Source organism: Hyaena hyaena, unplaced genomic scaffold, assembly GCF_003009895.1.
Source record: "Hyaena hyaena isolate Hyena2069 unplaced genomic scaffold, ASM300989v1 scaffold_410, whole genome shotgun sequence".
Taxonomy (NCBI): Eukaryota; Metazoa; Chordata; class Mammalia; order Carnivora; family Hyaenidae; genus Hyaena; species Hyaena hyaena.
In genome coordinates this window covers 676,851-696,301 of record NW_024081042.1, presented here as the reverse complement: position 1 = coordinate 696,301, position 19,451 = coordinate 676,851, and the positions used below count along the sequence as shown (strand labels likewise).

General features: G+C 36.4%; 1 protein-coding gene across 1 annotated transcript in view; it reads right to left on the bottom strand.

The window, feature by feature from the left end:
- KPNA3 (karyopherin subunit alpha 3) overlaps positions 1-19,451 on the bottom strand; it is a 96,278-nt gene that overhangs the window by 44,988 nt on the left and 31,839 nt on the right. The window contains exon 2 of the mRNA XM_039252194.1: positions 4,807-4,851. Coding sequence (XP_039108125.1) covers positions 4,807-4,851 — 45 coding nt within the window. The remainder of the gene's footprint in view (positions 1-4,806; positions 4,852-19,451) is intronic.

Below are 19,451 nucleotides of genomic sequence, written 5' to 3'. Positions count from 1 at the left end.
CTCTTCTCATCTTTGCCCATTTTCTAATTAGATCGTTTTTGTTTTTTTTTTTTTTGTCTTTTACTACTAACCTTTAAGAGTTCATTAAATATGCTAGACACTGGCCCTGTATTGGATGTGTGGTTTTCTTTTTGTCTCTAGCTTGTATTTTCACTCTCTTCTTCACATGGGTTTTCACAGAAATAAAGGTTTTTAATTTGTTAAGCTCCAACTTCCTTTTTATGGTTTATGCTTTTGTGGTCAACTCTAAGAACTCTTTGCCTGGCTCTGGATCCTGAAAATTTCCCTCCATTTACAGTTTATGTTTTACATTTAAATCTAGGGTCCATTTTGTGTTTTGTATAGGTGTGACAATTAGATTGAGGTTATTTATTTATTTTTGCCCGTGAATTTCCAATTGTTCTAATACCCTTTGCTAAAAAAAGATATTCTTCCTCCATTAACTAGTTTTGCACCTGTCAAAAGTAACTTGAGTGTATTTGTGTAGATTTATTTCTGGTTTTATCTTCTGTTCCATTGATAAGCCTTAATATTAGGTAGAGTAATTGCTCCTATTTTATTCTTTGTCAGGATTGTTTTAGGTCTTCTAGAGCCTGTGGCTTTCCATATACATTTTAGAATAAGATGGTCTGTGTTTACAAAAAAACTTTGGTGGTATTTTGATAAAAAATGCATTAAACCAATAGATCAATCTGAGAACAGGCATCTTTACTATGATGAATCTTCCAATTCATTACCACAGTATACATCTCTCCATTTACTTAAATCTTATTTTATTTCTTTCATCAGCATCTTATAATATTCAGTGTACGTATCCTGTACATGTTTTGTTAACATACAACAAAGTATTTTATTTTCTTCAGAGTGGCTCTAAATGGCATTGTGCTTTTAACATTGGTTTCTGCATATTCATTGTTAGCATATATAAGCAATAGACTTTTATGTGTTAATCTTGTTTCTGTGACCTTGCTGAATTCAATTTTTAATTCTAGGAGCTTTTTTGCAGAGTCTATATTAAATAAGAACAGTAAGAATAGACATCCTGCTTTGTTCTCAGATCTTAGAATCTCAGATCCATTCAGTCTTTTCACCATTAAGTATGATGTTAGCTGTAGATTTTTGCAGATGCTCTTTTATCAAATTGAGCAGATCTAGGGGCGCCTGTGTGGCTCAGTCAGTTAAGCATCTGACTTTGTCTCAGGTCATGATCTCGTGGTTTACGAGTTTGAACTGTGCATCAGGCTCTTTGCTGACAGCTCAGAGCCCAGAGCCTGCTTCAGATTCTGTGTCTCCCTCTCTCTCTGCCTCTCTGCAGCTTGTGCTCTCTCAAAAGAAAATTTTTAAAAAAGTTGAACAAGTTCTAACTGCAATTTATCAAGAGTTTTATCAGGAACAAGTGTTAGGTTTTGTCAAATGCTTTTTCCATATCAACTGATATGATAATATAAATTTTCTTTATTATCTTGTTAATATAGGAATTTATGGTATTTTTTAAAAAAGACATCTTACTGAAAGGTCAGACAATTAAAACAACTGTACTATATCTGAGTAGTCAAAGTATGGTATTTTGGTGGTGGTTTTCATTATGTAAGAACTTAACGTGCCCCACCCCAGATCTAATGACAATAAAATCCTATGGGATATCTAACTGTTAAATCATCAAGATAAGATTATATAAAGTTTAATATATTCACTGAACAAACATTTATATTGAGGGCCATTATAGCATAACGGTTAAGAGCTCAGCGCTCCCATTTATCAGCTATGTGATTTTAGGCAAGTTATTTAATTCCTATGTAACTGTTTACAAAATGATATAAAACAGAAGTAAAGACCTCTGTGTAAGTGTTGAGGCATAAGTACCTAATTAAATAGGAGAAAGTAAAATATCAAAGAGGTAAAGACAAAAAAGTTCAGACAAAAAGAATTTGAGGCCAGTAAAAACAGTACATATTAATAACTAGATTTCATCCTTAATCTGACAGAGCAGTATCAGTGCTATCCAAAGTACAGTCCTTGGACTGGCTAAGATTTCTCGAGCTCTAAGTTATAGGCCTGCTACAAAATATGGAGCTTGTGCCAGAAATCAACTGTGAAACTACACACATTGTTTAGTTACGTTATTTATTTGTTTAGGTAGAAAGATTTTTTAGTAAAGGAAACAGTCTGGTTTAGGATTTTGACTCAACCTCCCTAACTTGTTATAGATTAGGACTTTTGAGTAGCACTGCTCGTATCTATACTATTGCTTCTTAAAAATTCAATAAATGATTTAAATATACAGAAAATTTTAAGATATTATAATCAGTTTAATTCTTGAAAATGAGCACTTAATGAGGATGAACCATTGGTCCAGAATTTTGGTAGGCCTTTAGAGATGGGCTGGGAAAGAGATTTAGGAGTATGATTGGGGTAGTGTGGTTACAATTTAATACAAATAGAGCTCATCTATGAAACTCTGGAAACTAGCTTTCTTCTATTAACAAGAATCTCAATGTCATTAATGACAATGCTGTGATTTTCTCCTTAAGGGAGCTATAGAGATAGCAAGGCTAGAAGTAGAGACAGACACTCTGGCCATAAAGAATAAAGGAATCTTCTCTTGAAGGGCTCTCCACACCTCTACAGAATCATATCAAAATCAATTAAGTTCTGTCTGAAGTTTAGGCTTTGTTTTAGGAACTGTTCACACTCTGCTGCTTATTCAGGGAATTCTGAAATGTGAAGTAAGGAAATTTCTTGAGATTTCTTTAGTTAATTTAATTTTTGGTCCTTCTATAAGGATTTCTAGGAACTAATTCTAGTAACTAGAAAGGAATAATGTTATTTAGGAATAAAAAGAAGAAATAAGAGGACTCTAAGGTAAACAAAGTGGTTATTTATAAAGATGTACTGACAAGCAAGAAATTTTAATTCTATAAATTAAATACAGAAGACAGTACAACTACAGAAGAAGAAACAAGTAACCAAATATTAAGACAAGTGAATAGCTTAAATTAAGCATATCTGAAGGGCTAAAAAGCTTAAAACAAGAAGAGGATTCTGAATAATACCAGAACCAAAACAAAAGTTTTAGAGTTGTATTCCAAGCATGAAAATTTATGGGAAAGTAAAGGCCCACATCTGGGGATAGGTGGTATTACTGATGTTTTATTCCTACCATTGCTACCATCTCTATCAAGAAGAATGATCTTCACATAATGAATGAAAAGCCAGACACAAAAGGACACTGTTTTATTTACATAAAGTTCAAACTATGCAAAATAATCTATAATATTAAAAATCAGGATAATGGTTACCCTTGGGGGAAAGGCATAACCGGGAAGGAGCCTTGGAATATAAGTAATGTTCTCTTTCTTGATCCAGGAGCTTGTTATACAGATGTGTTCACTTTGTGAAAACTCAGCAAGCTTAAGGTGTGTTGACTTTTTTCTGTATATATGTGCTAATAAAAAGTTTAAAAGAAAAAAAATATGAGCTAGATACAAACTGTTAAGACTGGCAAGGAGCCCACCTCACTCTTTCTTAAGCTAAGTTCACTTTTCTGGTCCAAATGAACCAAGGATATGAAAAAGCTTGAAAATATGATTACCAAATCACTGCTGTTAATCTGTATCTTTGAAGAGGTTAAGGAGTTGAAAGAACACTGGATTTAGAAGCATTTTTCAACTGTAATAAAGTCTTGGGGGTTAGGGGTTGCAGGAGAATGAATTTCAGGAACTATATACTAAGTATTTATGAGCATAAAACATCGATGCTGGGTAAAAATTCAAGACACAAAATGGGTATTAAATAAATACTTATTAAGTAAATAAATGCACAGATCTAATTAGTTCTAGTGACTGGGAGAGTGTTACTCTCAGAATCAAGACGTTCCTTCTCTCTAAAACTGAAAAATTTCAAGATGATAATTTTAATTTAGAAATTTTAGGAGTGAATTAAGATCGGAGAAAGATCTAACCAAAGACAAACACAAAGATTTGGAAATAAGTTTCAAAATCTGTTTTTTTAACTCACACATAATATAGAGAACTAGTTATGTGTATTTTCTTTTTTAAAAAATTTTTTATTTAATTCATTTATTTTGAGACACAGAGACAGCGCTAGTGGGGGAGAGAAGAGAGAAGGAGACAGAGAGAATTCCAAGCAGACTCTAAGCTGTCAGCACAGAGCCCAATGTGGGGCTCAAACTCATGAACCACGAGATCATGACTTGAGCCAAAACCAAAAGTCGGACGCTTAACCGACCAAACTACCCAGGCGCCCAATTATGTGTATTTTCTTGACTGGCAACTGAAATATTTGCTTCAAATAAAATGTGCTTGCATGAAAAAACAATCTCATAAAGGTAATTCTAAAGTCCTCCAAAAATGTAGATGAAAATACAATACAGTTTAACAGCAGTTGCATTTAATTGGTAAGATATAAGGTTATTCTACTTTTGTTTTTCTAAAGAATCTTTAACAAGTATGTATAACTTTTACATGAAGAAGGTGGAGGAAATCTGTCTGGCACATAGCTCAAAGAAAGAGGATACTAAGAAAAAACCCAGAAGAGTATCTAAATTTCATCAGATGTGCGAATTTCAATGCTGGCCTTAAAGTACTTCACACAGTGCATAGTACACCTCAATAAATGAAAGCTATTATAAATACATACCATTATAAACTATTTAATGATGTATTTTTATGCTGTGTGGTTTAGGGCTGACCACCAATTTGCCACAGTATTTTCATTATTCAAGTCATAGAGAATTTTAAAATCAGAAAAATCTAATTACTTTCTGTTAAATGCAATCACCCTTACCTTTCGCAGTTCAACTGTCACTTCATTTCGGTGTCTTCGCATTGTCTAAAAAGAAAAATAAAGAATATGTAAGTGTCTAAGTATTGATATTGTTAATAGATAAGTTTGTAGGCATTTAATATTTAAAAAGCTTTTTAGAAGTAATTCATTGTTAAGGATTAAGAATTGGTCAGTTTTATTTATTTATTTTTTTAATTTTTTTTTTTTTTTCTAGGAGAGAGAGAGAGACAGCATGAGCAGGGAAGGGTCAGAGAGAGAGGGAGTCACAGACTGAAACAGGCTCCAGGCTCTGAGCTGGCAGTCAGCACAGAGCCCGACACGGGGCTCGAACCCACGAACCGCGAGATCATGACCTAAGCGAAAGTCGGATGCTTAGCCGACTAAGCCACCCAGGCGCCCCAGAATTGGTCAGTTTTAGACTTCAAATGAACTATGGGAGGTTAAAAAGCCAAAACTCTTAGGGCACCTGGGTGGCTCAGTTGGTTAAGGGTCTGACTTCGGCTCAGCCTCTGTGCTGAACTTAGGGCCTTGATCCTGCTTCAGATTCTGTGTGTTTCTCTCTCTCTACCCCTCCCCCGTTCAAAAGTAAATAAACATCGTCCCTTTACCTCAAAAGTAAATAAACACGGGGGGGGGGGGGGAAGCCCAAATTCCTCTATTTTACCGGTTGGCTAATCTGTTGGTGGGGCTTGGCTGCCTAGAATCCATTCCCCTTTCCTAACTGCATCCAGGTTTCTTTGGGGGAATTATATATCCTTTGTGGTGGATTGCCCTGATGGAACTGCCTATTAAACTATCTCACTCTGTCCTAGTTTTGAATAGGGCATGTCATGATCTCACGGATTGGGAGTTTGAGCCCCACATCAAGCTCTGTGCTGACAGTTCAGAGCCTGGAGCCTGCATCAGATTGTGTCCCTTATTGTGCTCTATCTCTCTCTCAAAAATAAACAAACATTAAAAAAAAAAAAAAAAAAAACCTTGGGATCAACAGGAGTAGTGAGTCAACTTCTGAAGTTCCCTAAATTAGGAAGCCACACTTCAGAGTGGGTTAGTTAGCATTTGAAGCATCCAAAGCAGAAGTTAGCTCCCAGTTTATAAGTGCTTCGAATATCAACATCTGAATTTAGACAATGGTTTGCTAATTAGTATAAAGAGATATTGGAAATAACTTCTTACTGCTGAAATGGAATTGTTCAAGATATATAGATTGACTAGGAATATTGTGTAGGTGTCTTGATTTTTATCTGTCTGCAGTTTAAGAATCTGGTAAGCCCTGCAGTCTGTCTTCAGAGAGGTTTTTGAGTCTAGGCCTCCCTTTGATACTATATCCCACCCATTTTAGGAGAATTTTGTCACCTAACTCTGATTAGTTCTTTGTGGTATATGCTTACAGTTGAAGTTTTACTGTAAGGTGGTAAATGCTTGCTAATACATGTTTGGGTAAGTGGCAGAATTCCATAGCTTGTTTTATTATAACCTAACACACTGGTAGTAAAATTTCTAAGAAAAAAACCTACTATCTCACCTATCTCTAATAGTTAAAGTCCTCCTACTCATCCAAAGAACGCTATGTATGTAAAATAGCCAAACAGCTTAAGTCAGTTAGCAACAGGTACTGACTACTATGTACACGATGGAAGTACCACTGAGTTAGTGATGACTTGTTCTGTTCTCTGAATTACAGAAAAAGGCTCCATCTTGGGTCCTCTCTTTCATTCTTCTGAAGTGATCACATCTACTCTCATGTCTTCAAATACTGTGTGATGACCACTCTCAAATATCTATCTTTAGTTCAACCCTCTTGCCTGAGCTCCAATCTGTAAGAATAATATTCACTCATTCAACGAAAATTTACTGAGTTCATCTAAAAGGCCGGTGCCTACAACTAGAAGACAAGTATAAGAATTTACAGTCTAGTACAGTGGTCAGCAAACTGCAGCCTACAGCCCAAATCTGACGGCTGTCTGTTTTTTGTAGGGCCCAGCAGGAATGGCTTTTCACTTTTAAGTGGTTATATCATAAATGATAAAGAATCCATATAATATCCTTATTTTTTTATTAAAAAATTTTTTAATGTTTATTTACTTTTAAGAGAGAGAGAGAGAGACAGTGTGAGCGGGCGAGGGGCAGAGAGAGGGAGAAACAGAATCCAAAGCAGACTTCAGGCTCTGAGCTGTCAGCACAGATCCTGACACAGGGCTCGAACTCACAGACTACCAGATCATGACCCGAGCCGAAGTTAGATGCTTAACCAACTGAGCCACTCATGGACCCCATAATATCCTTATTTTTGTTTCTTGGCTCCCAAAACCTAAAATATTTACCATCTGTCCTTTTAAGAAAAAGTTTGACAACAGCTGGTCTAGAGAAAAACACAGTTTAATAAGCAGTAATACAAATGTGTTAAATGTTAGGATAGGAAAGTAAATAAAGTTCTATATCAAGAGACATGACCAGAGAAGTCAGGAAAAGCTCCCTGAAGAAATGAATTATGTCTGTATGTGTGTCTGGGGGTAGAGGATGGATTGTTGCAAGGCCTCACATTCAGGATGCTTGCAAATATCATAATAGCTGTACCCGCTTGACCCTTTACTACTCACCTCCCCCCAAAAATACTTTCCCCTAAAAAATTACTCTTCCGTGAACATTCCCAATATTAGGAAAAAGCACCATCATCCAAACAGTTATAAGAACACCTATCTTGGGAGATCATCCATGTCTATGTAGTCTCTCACTCTTTGTCATCCAACAAGTCACCAAAATAGGATTCAAACCTTCTAGCTCCACTGTCATTTTCCTAGACTAAGCTACCATCATCTCACCTGGATCACCACAATAGCTAGTGTACTTGTGTTGTCCTTCTCTTGAATAAAACTTCTCAATGAAGTGTTTAATCTCCTGCAATCTCTCACCTCATACAAAAAAGGGGGGAAAAAGTAACCAGAAAAAATCTGCCAAACCAAAATCCCAAGGACAAAATCTACAAGATTGGGTGACAGGGTATCCCCATGAATTCTCAAATACAAGCAGGATTTGGTTAAATCGCCAATTATAGGCAATTTATATATCACATGGTATCAGCCTATATATATAGAAGGAAACACAAGGGCAGAAATAATATAATAGGGTAAATAAAGGACGTGAGGCCAGAAAAACCCCAAATCATAAATCACTAGAGTTTAGAATGGCAATTTAAGAATAGCTACAAATGGAAAAGATCTTTTATATATACCGACACTATAAATCAGGATAAGGCTCTAAACTCAAAACTAAGGACTGAAAATCTCCGTTCCTGGGCAAAGCCCTACACTGAAAAGAATTTCTGGAAGAAGAATCCCAAGTGAGCAAGACAGGCACAATGAAGCAAAGAAAAGGAGGGTCCAGATATACGTGGGTTAATGAAACAGAGTCAGATCTCCAAACACAGGAAGCCAAATACTTCTTATCATTTCATAAAAATCAATAGGGTAAAGATAGAGGGGTAAAAGAGAAAAATTACCCTGACTAACCTCTTGCTCCAAAAAGTTCAGGAAACCTATTATAATATGAATAACATAAAAGGGTTGGTATCAAATCCCATGCCATAAGAAACAGGAAAATAAGCAGCAGAATGTTGGCACTAAAAAGCTTGCCACCAAAAAGCCATACCTATAAAACAGATAAAAATTATATTCAAGATAATGTGAAATAACATTCATATCAGAATCAGAAAAACTCAGAAGTTAGGTGCTAGAAATCAGGGAAGAATTTGAAGTAAAAGAAATAAATTATTTCAGAAAGGAAACCTAACCAAGAACAATCATGAGATTCAATACACAACAGATAATGCTTAAGAGATAAAGAATGTGCAAATAAATTTTTAATCAAAAAGAAATAGAAGGTAAGGGGTGCATGGCTGGCTCAGCTGGTAGAGCATGAGAGTCTTCATCTCAGGGTTGTAAATTCGAGCCCCATGTTGGGTGTAGAGATTACTTAAAAATAAAATCTTAAAAAAAAAAGAAGGAAATGAAGGTGAAAATTATTAGAATGAAAGTGACAACAGAGTTAAGAAAAGATCCTAAATACACATAAGGAGTCCTCAAAGAAGAAAACCAAAGCAATGAAATACAGCAAATATTAAAAACCATAATTAATGGGGTGTCTGGGTGGCTCAGTCAGTTCTCATCAGACTTCAGCTCAGGTCACAATCTCAGGGTCCATGGGTTTGAGCCCTGCATCGGGCTCTGTGTTGACAGCTCAAAGTCCGGAACCTGTTTTGGATTCTGTGTCTCCCTCTCTCTCTGCCCCTCTCCCAACTCACACTCTGTCTCTCTCTCTCTCTCAAAAATAAACATTAAAAAATTTTTTAAAAAACTATAGAGAAAAAAAAGTCCTGCAACTAAAAGTCTTGAAATATTGAAAGAGTACACCAATGCCTGAGAAATCAATTGAGAGAAACCAATACTAAGATGTGTTAGAAATAGAGAAGGAAGGAAGAAAAGAAGGGGAGAAGGGAGGGAGGAAGCCTCTGGGTACTAGACCAAAAAAAATATAGTGATTTATAAGGTAGATCTAATAAATCAGTTCAACAAGATCACAGGATACAACATAAAAATACAAAAATCAATTGTATGTCTATATACTAGCAATGAACACATGGGCACCAAAATTAAAAATACACCCAGTATCATTTATAATCTCTCAAAAAATACTTAAGTATAAACTTAATGATACATGTATAGGACATACATGTGGAAAGCTATAGAACACTGATGAAGGAATTCAAAGATCTAAAACAACGGAGAGACATACTGCATTCATGGATTAGTAGACTCAAATGGGTAAAGAAGTCATTTCTCCCCACAGTAACATACAGACTTATAACCCAATTCCTCTCAAAATCCCAGCAATATTCATTCTTTGTAGATAGAGAAAACAGTATTCAAAGACTTACATAGAAAGGCAAAGTAATATGAAGAAGAAGAAAGTGGGAGGGACCAGTCTATCCAATTTCAAGATTACATAGCTATAGTAATAAACACTGTGTGATACGCTCAGGTCATGATCTCATGGTTTTTTGAGTTTGAGCCCCATGTTGGGCTCCACACTGACATTGTGGAGCCTGCTTGGGAGTCTGTCTGCCCCTCCCCCACTCACACTGTCTCTAGTTCTCTCAAAATAAATAAATAAACTTAAAAAACAAATATGTCACTTCTGGAAGACCTCATCCTTTGAGAGGTCATCTGTTTCATTAAACTGGACCCCAGCTATAACAGGAAAAATACTTTTTAATGCACTGCTAAACTCATGTAAGTTATAAAAAGGGGTAGAGGAGCCAGTAAAGTTAAACCCATGGGGGAAGTCAAGTCATCAAAGATAAACGTGTAAAACGCAAAGTATGAGGCTAATAATCTATTTCACGCTGGGAACAGAAATTGAGTCCAAACTGATGCAGCGTTAGAAAACTAAACTTCTTACTTAGCCAGAATGCTCAAGATGGCCAAATGGACTGTTTAGCAACAAACGCAAACCATCTCTGCTGAAAAGCAGTTCCATCAGGTTCTCAGTATTAAGTAAAAGTCACCAAATATATAAGAAAATAAATCACTTTAAAGAGAGTCATAACCAGAATCAATGACAACAATTAAAAATAAAGGCCCAACCTGCTTGGAATTAGAATACTAGAATTAAAGTATGAAATAAAAAATGACAGCAAATATTCAAGGAACAGAAGAATGAAATTTAAAATTATCAGCAAGCCAGAAGAAATGATCAAAAATTACCAGATTTGAAAAAAAAACAAGCAGAATTTTGAGATATGAAAAATAACTGCTGAAATATAGTAGGATAACCAAAATTAAGATCTCAACAAATGGGTTTTACAGTAGATTTGATAGAGTCTAACAAAGATTCAGTGAACTGTAAAGCAGGTCAGAAAATATGATCAATTATGAAATATAAGAAGCACAAATTTTATAATTATAGAACAAAAGGGTAAGAAACATAGAGGATATAGTAAGAAGATACAAAACAATGCTTACTCGGGTTCCACAAAGATAAGAGGCATTGTGCAGAAGCAATTATCTGAAGATATACTGGCTTAGAACTTTCCAGAATTGATGAAAAACTGAACCATGCATTTAAGAAGCCAAACAAACCCTAAGCAGGAAATTAAAGAGAGAGAGAGAGCATGAGCAGGGGAGGAGAGGGGCAGAAAGTGAGGGAGACAGAATCCAAAGAAGGCCCCAGTCTCTGAGCTGTCAGCACAGAGCCAGACACGGGGCTCAAACTCATAAGTACCATGAGATCATGACCTGAGCTGAAGTCAGATGCTTAACGGACTGAGCCACCCAAGCTCCCTAAAGCAGGAAAATAAAAAGAAATCACAATAAAACCACAGGACACAAAAGGAAAAAATAAAAAGCAAAGAAATCCTGAAAACAGAGGAAAACAGACTATCTTTAAAACACAATGGACTGAAAACTGACTTAAAATTTTTTCTATTGATTTTATTTGCTCAGGTGGGCCTTTATATAAATGGTTATATTTTATAGGTATGTAACTTTATTATGAAATTATAAAGTACACAGTTTTTAATTTTTACTTTTTAAACAGCACATCCCCAAATTTTTCCTTCCTAAAGCTTTTCAGTCATAGGAACAATTTCAGAATCACTTTAATAAAATAACACTCAATGGTTTTGGTTTTGACTGTATTTGAATAATTGTCACTTTCCTAAAATTTTGCTTTGTCAAAACACAGGCCCTGCAGAGAACATATTGGTGACATGCAATTTCAGGTGGTTCTAGAGCTATGAAAACCTGCTTGGCACACCTGCTGGCTCAGTCAGGAGTGTGTAGCTCTTGATCTTGGGGTTCTGAGTTCAAGCCCCACACTGAGTATGGAGATTACTTAAAAATACAATCTTAAATAAAAAAAGAAGTCTCTGTCAACCCCAGGTTAAGAATCTATAATAATAAATAAATAATTGATGGGGAAACAAAGGCAAAAGAAAATATCAAATTTCCTTGCTACTTACAGCCCACTGACAAGTCCTTGAAACAGGCAGAGTGACATTCCTCTAGGAACTCAGCTGCCTCAATGACACTCTGCTAGGGGCAAAGGGAATCTTAGCTTAACATTATCCCCAGCTCCAGGACCCTGTAAGTCTACTTTAACATGTAAAAATTCCTTTGGAAACTTCATCTCTGAATATTATGACACTTAACTGACTGAGACATCCAGGTGGCCCTGACAAAGGATTTTTATCTAGGATATATAATAGACTTCTGATTCAATAAGATGACAATAAAATTTTTTTTAATGGGCAAAGCATCTGAATACAGTTCTCCAAAGACGATAAACAAATGGTTAATAATAAGCACATGAAAAGTTGCTCAACATAATTAGCCATCAAGAAAATGCAAATCAAAACTACAATGAAGGGGTGCTTGGGTGGATCAATTGGTTGAGTGTCCACTCTGGATTCTGGCTCAGGTCCTAATTCTAGGATTGTGGGATCAAGGCCTGCTTCAGGTTCCATGCTGAGCATGGAACCTGCTTAAGGTTCTCTCTCCCTCCCTCTCTCTCTCTCCCTCCCTCTTTCTCTCTCTCTCTCTCCCTCTTCCCCCACTCCCCTGCTCACGTGCTTGCTCACTCGTTCTCTCTCTCTCTCTCAAAACAAAACTACAAGGAAACACTCACTAGGATGAATATAATTTTAAAAAGACAGATAAGTACTGGTAAGGATGTGAAGAAATTGGAACTCTCACAGACTGCTGGTGAGACTGTAAAATGGCATAGCCACTCTGGAAAACAGTTGGCAGGTCCTCAGAAGGTTAAACATATTACCATATGATCCAGCAATTCTACTCCTAGGTAAATACCCAAGAGGTATGAAAACATATGTCAGCACAAAAACCTGCATATGAATGTTCAATGCAATGCTACCCACGATAGCCAAAAAGTGTAAACAACCTAAACCTTCATCAACTGATGAATGGATAAATACAATGTGATATATCCACAAAATGGAATACCGCTCAGTAATAAAAAGCAAGGAAACACTAACAAATACTAATAACATGCAAGAACCTTGAAAACATTATGCTAAGTGAAAGAAGCCAGTCACAAAAGACCACAGACCATGTATTACATGGCTCTATTTATATGGATGTCCTTAACGGGCACATCTATGGAGACAGAAAGTAGATTCACTGTTGCTTACATCTGGGGAAGGGGGTTGTTTGGGGAGGAAAGGGAAATGGGAAGTGACTACTAAGGGACGTAACACTTATTTTTGTGGTGATGAAAATATTCTTTTCTTAAAAAATGTTTATTTTTGAGAGAAAGAGAGTGGGGAGGGGCAGAAAGAAAAAGAGAAAAGGGGACAGAGGATCCAAAGGGTGCTCTGTGCTGACCATAGAGAGCCCAATGCAGGGCTCAAACTCATGAACTGTGAGATTACGACGTGAGCTGAAGTCAGATGCAAAACCAACTGAGCCACCCAGACATCCTGAAAATATTCTAAAATTGAGTGTCAATGGCATGCCTGGCTGGTTCAGTCAGTGGAGCATGTGATTCTAGATCTTAAGAGTTGTGAGTTTGATCCCTACACTGGGTGTAGAGAGTACTTAAAAATAAAAATTAAAAAACTTTTAAATAAATAGATACAACTGACTGTGGTTATAGCTGTGCAACTCAATGAATACACTGAAAACCACTAAGTACACTTTAAATGAGTGAACTGTACACCATATGAAAATGTATGTGAATTATATGTCCATAATTTTTTTTAATATATGATACTATTTATGAATCAGTCTTAGCAAGTGAACAAAAACCACATCATACCTTTGTATCAAATAACCAATTTACAAGAGATACAGAGAACAGAAAGACATACTACACATACTACACACCAATGGGATGCAACCAGCCAAATACAGAATAACCCCATTTCCCTAGCAACAGGCAACAAGGCCAAAAGGGGGGAGGACTGATTTGGGAACTAGAGTAGGAGCCTACAGATTAAAAGATTTAAGAGACATATCAACCAATCACAATAAGTGGACCTTATTTAGATAAGGTCCAAATAAACTCTCATGTGTTTTATACACACATGCATATGCATATGTTGCACATAAAAGACAACTGGGGAAATTTTAACACTGACTGGATCTTTAATGGTAAATTACTAGTATTAATCATGTTTAGCTGTAATTTTAAAAACAGACAACTTTTAAAGGTATATAACAAAGTATATACACATTAAAGAGGAAAATTAAATTCACCAATAGAAAAGAGCCCTGGGGAGTGCCTGGGCGGCTCATGTCAGTTAAGCATCTGACTCTTGGTTTTGGCTCAGGTCATGATCTCATGGTTTGTGGGTTCAAGTCCTGCATTGGGCTCCGTGCTCCTCCCCTTTCTGTCCCTCCCCTGCTCGTGTTCTCTCTCTCCCAAAATGAATAAACTTAAAAAAAAGAAAGAGCCCCCAATAAACCCAAACATATATAGGAACTTGATATGATAGAGATGGCACTGCAGACCACTGGGAAAAACAGACTATTCAGTAAATGGTGCTGAGCCAAATAATTATCCTTTTGGGGGGGAAAATGACACTGGATACCAACTATATCACCATATAGAAAATCAATTCCAGATGGTTTCAATTCTTATAAAAGCAACACTTTAAATTTTTAAAGAAATCAGAGTAGAGAAAAATTTCTTCAGGAGAATATAAAAAATGCTAAAACCAAAAGAACAACTCCATTAAAACTCTGAATTTCATTTTTTTTTTAAAGAAGCCACATAGAATGTGAAGGGACAAGCCAAACTAGAAGGATACCTGAAGCATGAACAGTGAAAAGTAAATACCCAGAATATATATTCACACATCAGTAAGATAACAGAAAAAAATGAGAAAGACAAGAAAAAGCATTTCATAAAAGATAAAATAATAGCCAATATGAAAAGATAGTCAACCTTAAGGGCACCTGGGTGGCTCAGTCAGTCAAGTGTCTGACTCTTGATTTCAACTCAGGTCATGATGTCATGGTTCGTCACTTTGAGACCCCGTCAGTCTCTGCACTGACAGCAAGGACCCTACTTGGGATTCTCTGTCTTCTTCTCTACCTGCAACCCCTCTGCTCATGTGCTCTATTTCTCTCAAAAATAAACATTAAAAAAAAAAAACAATCTTTAAAAAAAAAAAAAGATAGTCAACCTTATTAGCCAAAACGTAAACTTAGATCACAATGAGATACCATCTTGCTCTTAAGACTGCCAAACATTAGAGGCGCCTGGGTGGCTCAGTCGATTAAGCGTCCAATTTCAGCTTAAGTCATGATCTCGTGGTTTATAAGTTCAAGCCCCGCATCAGGCTCTGTGATGACAGCTAGGAGCCTGGACCCTGCTTCAGATTCTGTGTCTCCCCCACCACTCTCTCTGCCCCACCCCCTCTCAAACATACAAGCTCTCTCTCAAAAATGAATGTTAAAAAAAGTTTTTAATAAAATTTTTTTTTAAAAAGACTGCCAAACATCACAGGGATGTAGAGTAACTGGTAAAAGATACATTGCTACAACAATTCGGGGGAAACAATTTGGCAAAATCTCGTAAAGCTGACCCAAGGAGACAGTAATTCTACCCAAAGGTATAAATCCTACAGAAACTCACGCATATATGTACCATGAGACATATACAAGTGGTTTCTGGCATCATTAGTTTGTAACAGCAAAAAAACAAACTAAAACAAAAGAAAACCAAAATAAAAATATTAAAGTAACTCATATGTTTACTAAAAGGAGAATAAATTGTGAGATACAGTTCACCAACAAGGAATGAACTACAGCTACATGAACTCAGAAATGTAACGTTACATGAAAAAAGTACCCCCAAAAATCCTTATTTTTTAAATTGAGTATTTCATATTATTTTATAAAACAAGCAAGCAAAACTAAATACTATATGTTATTTCAAGATACAGACATGTATGGTAATGAAAAGCAAAGTACGCTTTTGTTTCCTATAGTATAGAAAAGCAAAGCAATGACTTACACACATTTGATTTTAAATATTTGTCCTAGTTCTTAAACTGATTAGATTCATGAATATCTGTTTTATTACTGCTTCAAAATTTGACTTTTTTAGTTGTTTTTTTTTTAATGTTTATTTTTGAGAGAGAGACAAAGACAGAGCATGAACAGGGGAGAGGCAGAGAGAGAGGGAGACACAGAATGTGAAGCAGGCTCCAGGCTCTGAGCTGTTGGCACAGAGCCTGATGCGAGGCTCGAACTCACAAACCACGAGATCATGACCTGAGCTGAACTCAGTCGCTCAAACAACTAAGTGAACCACCCAGGTATCCCTACTGCATCAAAATTGCATATCAAATATTACATAATTTTCAAATGTTTAAAGGAAAGAAAATAATACTACTGATGTACACCATTTTGAGTTGTCAATAGTAGTGATCCACTAACATTTTGCTTCCCATCTCTCTGTGTCTAATAGCATCAATACACTAAACTGTAGCTGTGCAAAGTATAAACTAATGCTAATAATTCCCCATCAGATTTTGATTCAAAGAACATGATCTGAAAAACATGGACAATCTCAATACCACTCTAGTGTCTACTTCAAACTCTCATTTATCTTCTCATACTACACTTTGCTATAGGTTAGTAGTCATCAAACTTTAGCCTGTGTCAGAATTAACCTAGCTTGTTAAAACAGACTGTTGGACTCCATTCCCAGAATTTCTAGAGGAGCAGGTCTAGGGCAAGGGCTAAGCATTTGTTTCAAGCAAGATCCCAGGTTGATGCTACTGATCCAAGAATCACACTACTAAGAACCACAATTCTAGGGTACAACTCTAGGGTAATACTTATATAAAACATACAGCAACTCAACTGTCACCAATTAGAAAGCTTCAAAAAATTCTACTGAACAATATTTCTCTAAGGTACTTATAAGTAATGTGAATGCATCAGTGTACACTGAATACATGTATACTGGGCAAATTACATTAGTGCACTGCTGATGGTACCACATGGCAGTTAGAAACTTCTGCTCAGGAGTCAGCGGTCTACATTTCAATCCTGGCTCCCCCACATGCAAACTTTGATATTTTAGGAATGTCACTGGCCTATCTCAGCTTCTTTATCCATAAAATGAAGACAACAATGCCTCAAAAGGTTACTGAGACAAATAAATTCAATTCATGCTGACTGTGACAGGGGCAGTGCCTGCCCTCAATACATGTTAGTTATCTTCATCTTTATTAATAATGATATCATATTCCACATGTGTCAGGGTCAATGTCTGTATGACTTCAAGACTAGTTCAACGCAACTGTGGAAAACGCGTATACCATCTAGCCACATATCCCCCATGTCCATTCTCATTTCTGTCACTATCTCCTTTATACTCACTTAAGACTCCAGCAGCTGGCTCAATTTTCCTCCCCCAACCAAGTCTTGACAGCACCGCTGGTGCCTTCAACACCCTTCAAACAACCTAGTTCAAGAAGCTGGTCAGGACAGACTGAAGCTCTTCCTTTTTCCTAAATTTCAATTTCACCATGCCTCAAGACTCTGCAGCAATCCTTTCATGAGAAGCCAACACAGATCTGCCAGTCCAATTAGGATAAATTTTGGATGTTTAACATTTCATTCAAAAACCATGAAATGTTCAACATTTTAACATGAAATGGAAAGCATGAATTTTAAACACTATGTGCAGTGTTCTCTAATTTGAGGAATCTCTGATTCTAGTAGCAACACTCTCCCTAGATCCAATTAAGGCATTAAACAATTTCCCATTAATTAGCCATTCAACAGATTGACCTAGATCCACAAAGATTACTTTAATCCCTTAACTCCTTGAATTTCTCCCAACGTATCAACTCCCTCTTGTTTTTGCTTCCTTCTTACATACTTTATACTTTATTGCCCTGGCAAAAAGCTAACCTTGGGTCACTTCAATTCTCACTCTAAAAGCTGGACTGCTAGGTGCTGTAAGAGAAGGGAAAAAAAGTCAGCCTCCCTCCGTTATGGGTATTACCAATTCTAGGTCTCTAATCTCAACTAAGATCTCTATGCTTCCTGTTTGGAAATCTTTCCAGGGTGCTCTAGTTAGATTTTGTACCAAAGGTCATTACTTTCAAACCCCCTTCTCTGTATCCTTTCTTTTAACAGAAGACCAGACCTCCTATTTAAGAAAACAGAAATCAACAGATAGTAGTAATTCCCTCAAACCTCCTCTCCAATGCCATCCCCGATAACCTGCATCCTCCACATCCTCTTCCTTCCTCCTGAAACAAATGACAAAGCAAGAGGGGTCTGTCTTTGCTCTTATCTTAGGGATCTTGCTTCATCAATTATCTCTCTCCCCCATGTTTCAACCTATATTTCCTATCATCTCGAGTAACCTCACGTTTCTTTCATCTTATCTTTTTTTAAGCCTTTCCTGACCCTACATCATCTTCTACTTCTTAGAGCCAAAGAGTGGTCTATACTGTCTTCACTTCTGTTCACTTAGCCTACTCTCAACCAAAGTTCCATAGGCACTGCTACTACCAAGATGATGCATGGGACACAATTCTTATGTGGCATCTCTGCAGGAAAACTGTTACCATTCATTCTCACCCCCTTAGCTTGTATACCATCCTCTATGGTCTTCCTCCTCCATCTCTCCATGTTGTTCTTCTCTATGTTCTGTCTACAGCCCTGTAGGCCTATTCATGTACTCACTCTACCCAGGATATCACATATATTTCTGTGGCTTCAATTACCAACTACATATTAATAACTGGATCATCTGGATTTGTTTCCTGATGAATTCTGAAATATGCAATAATGTGTGACTTTTCAGTAAGGCTACAGGAAACATTTAATCTTTAAATACAGGTAAATGTTTATGTCTAGTATTTAAAATAATACAGTATATTGTTTTGTCTACCTGTATATAGTTTAGGTTGCAATTAGTCAATGTAATATATCACAGTGGAACAATTACTCTTTTTTTGGTGGTATCATAACAGCTTTGAGATATAATTTACACACCATATATGTCACCCATTTGAAGTACACAATAGTTTTTAGTACATTCAGGGCTGTGTAACCATCTCCAAAATCAATCTGAGTTATTTTCATTACAACAAAAAGAAACCTTGTGTCCTTTAGTAGTCACCCTCCAGCCCCAAGTTCTGCCCACCCACCCACCCCAACGCTACACAATGATTAATCTACTCTGACTCAATGGATTTGCCTCTTCTGAACCATCATGTAAATGGAATCAGATAGTATGTGTTTTCTTTGACTGATTTCTCCTATTTATCCATGTTGTTCATCCATGTTGTTAGCTTTTTTAACAGCACCACATTCCTTTTTATTGCTGAATAATATTCCATTATAAAGATATGCCACATATTATTTATATATTCATCAGCTGACAGCTGACAGACATTTGAATTGCTTCTACTTTTTGACTACTATGAAGAATGCTATTATGAGTTAAATTTTTATGAGGACATAAGCTTTTACTTCTTCTGGGTACATAACTTGGAATGGAATTAATGGCTCATATGGTAACTAAATGTTTAACTTTCTGAGAATGCCAAACTGTTTTCCCCAAGTGGCTATACCTTTTTAAAACCTACCTAC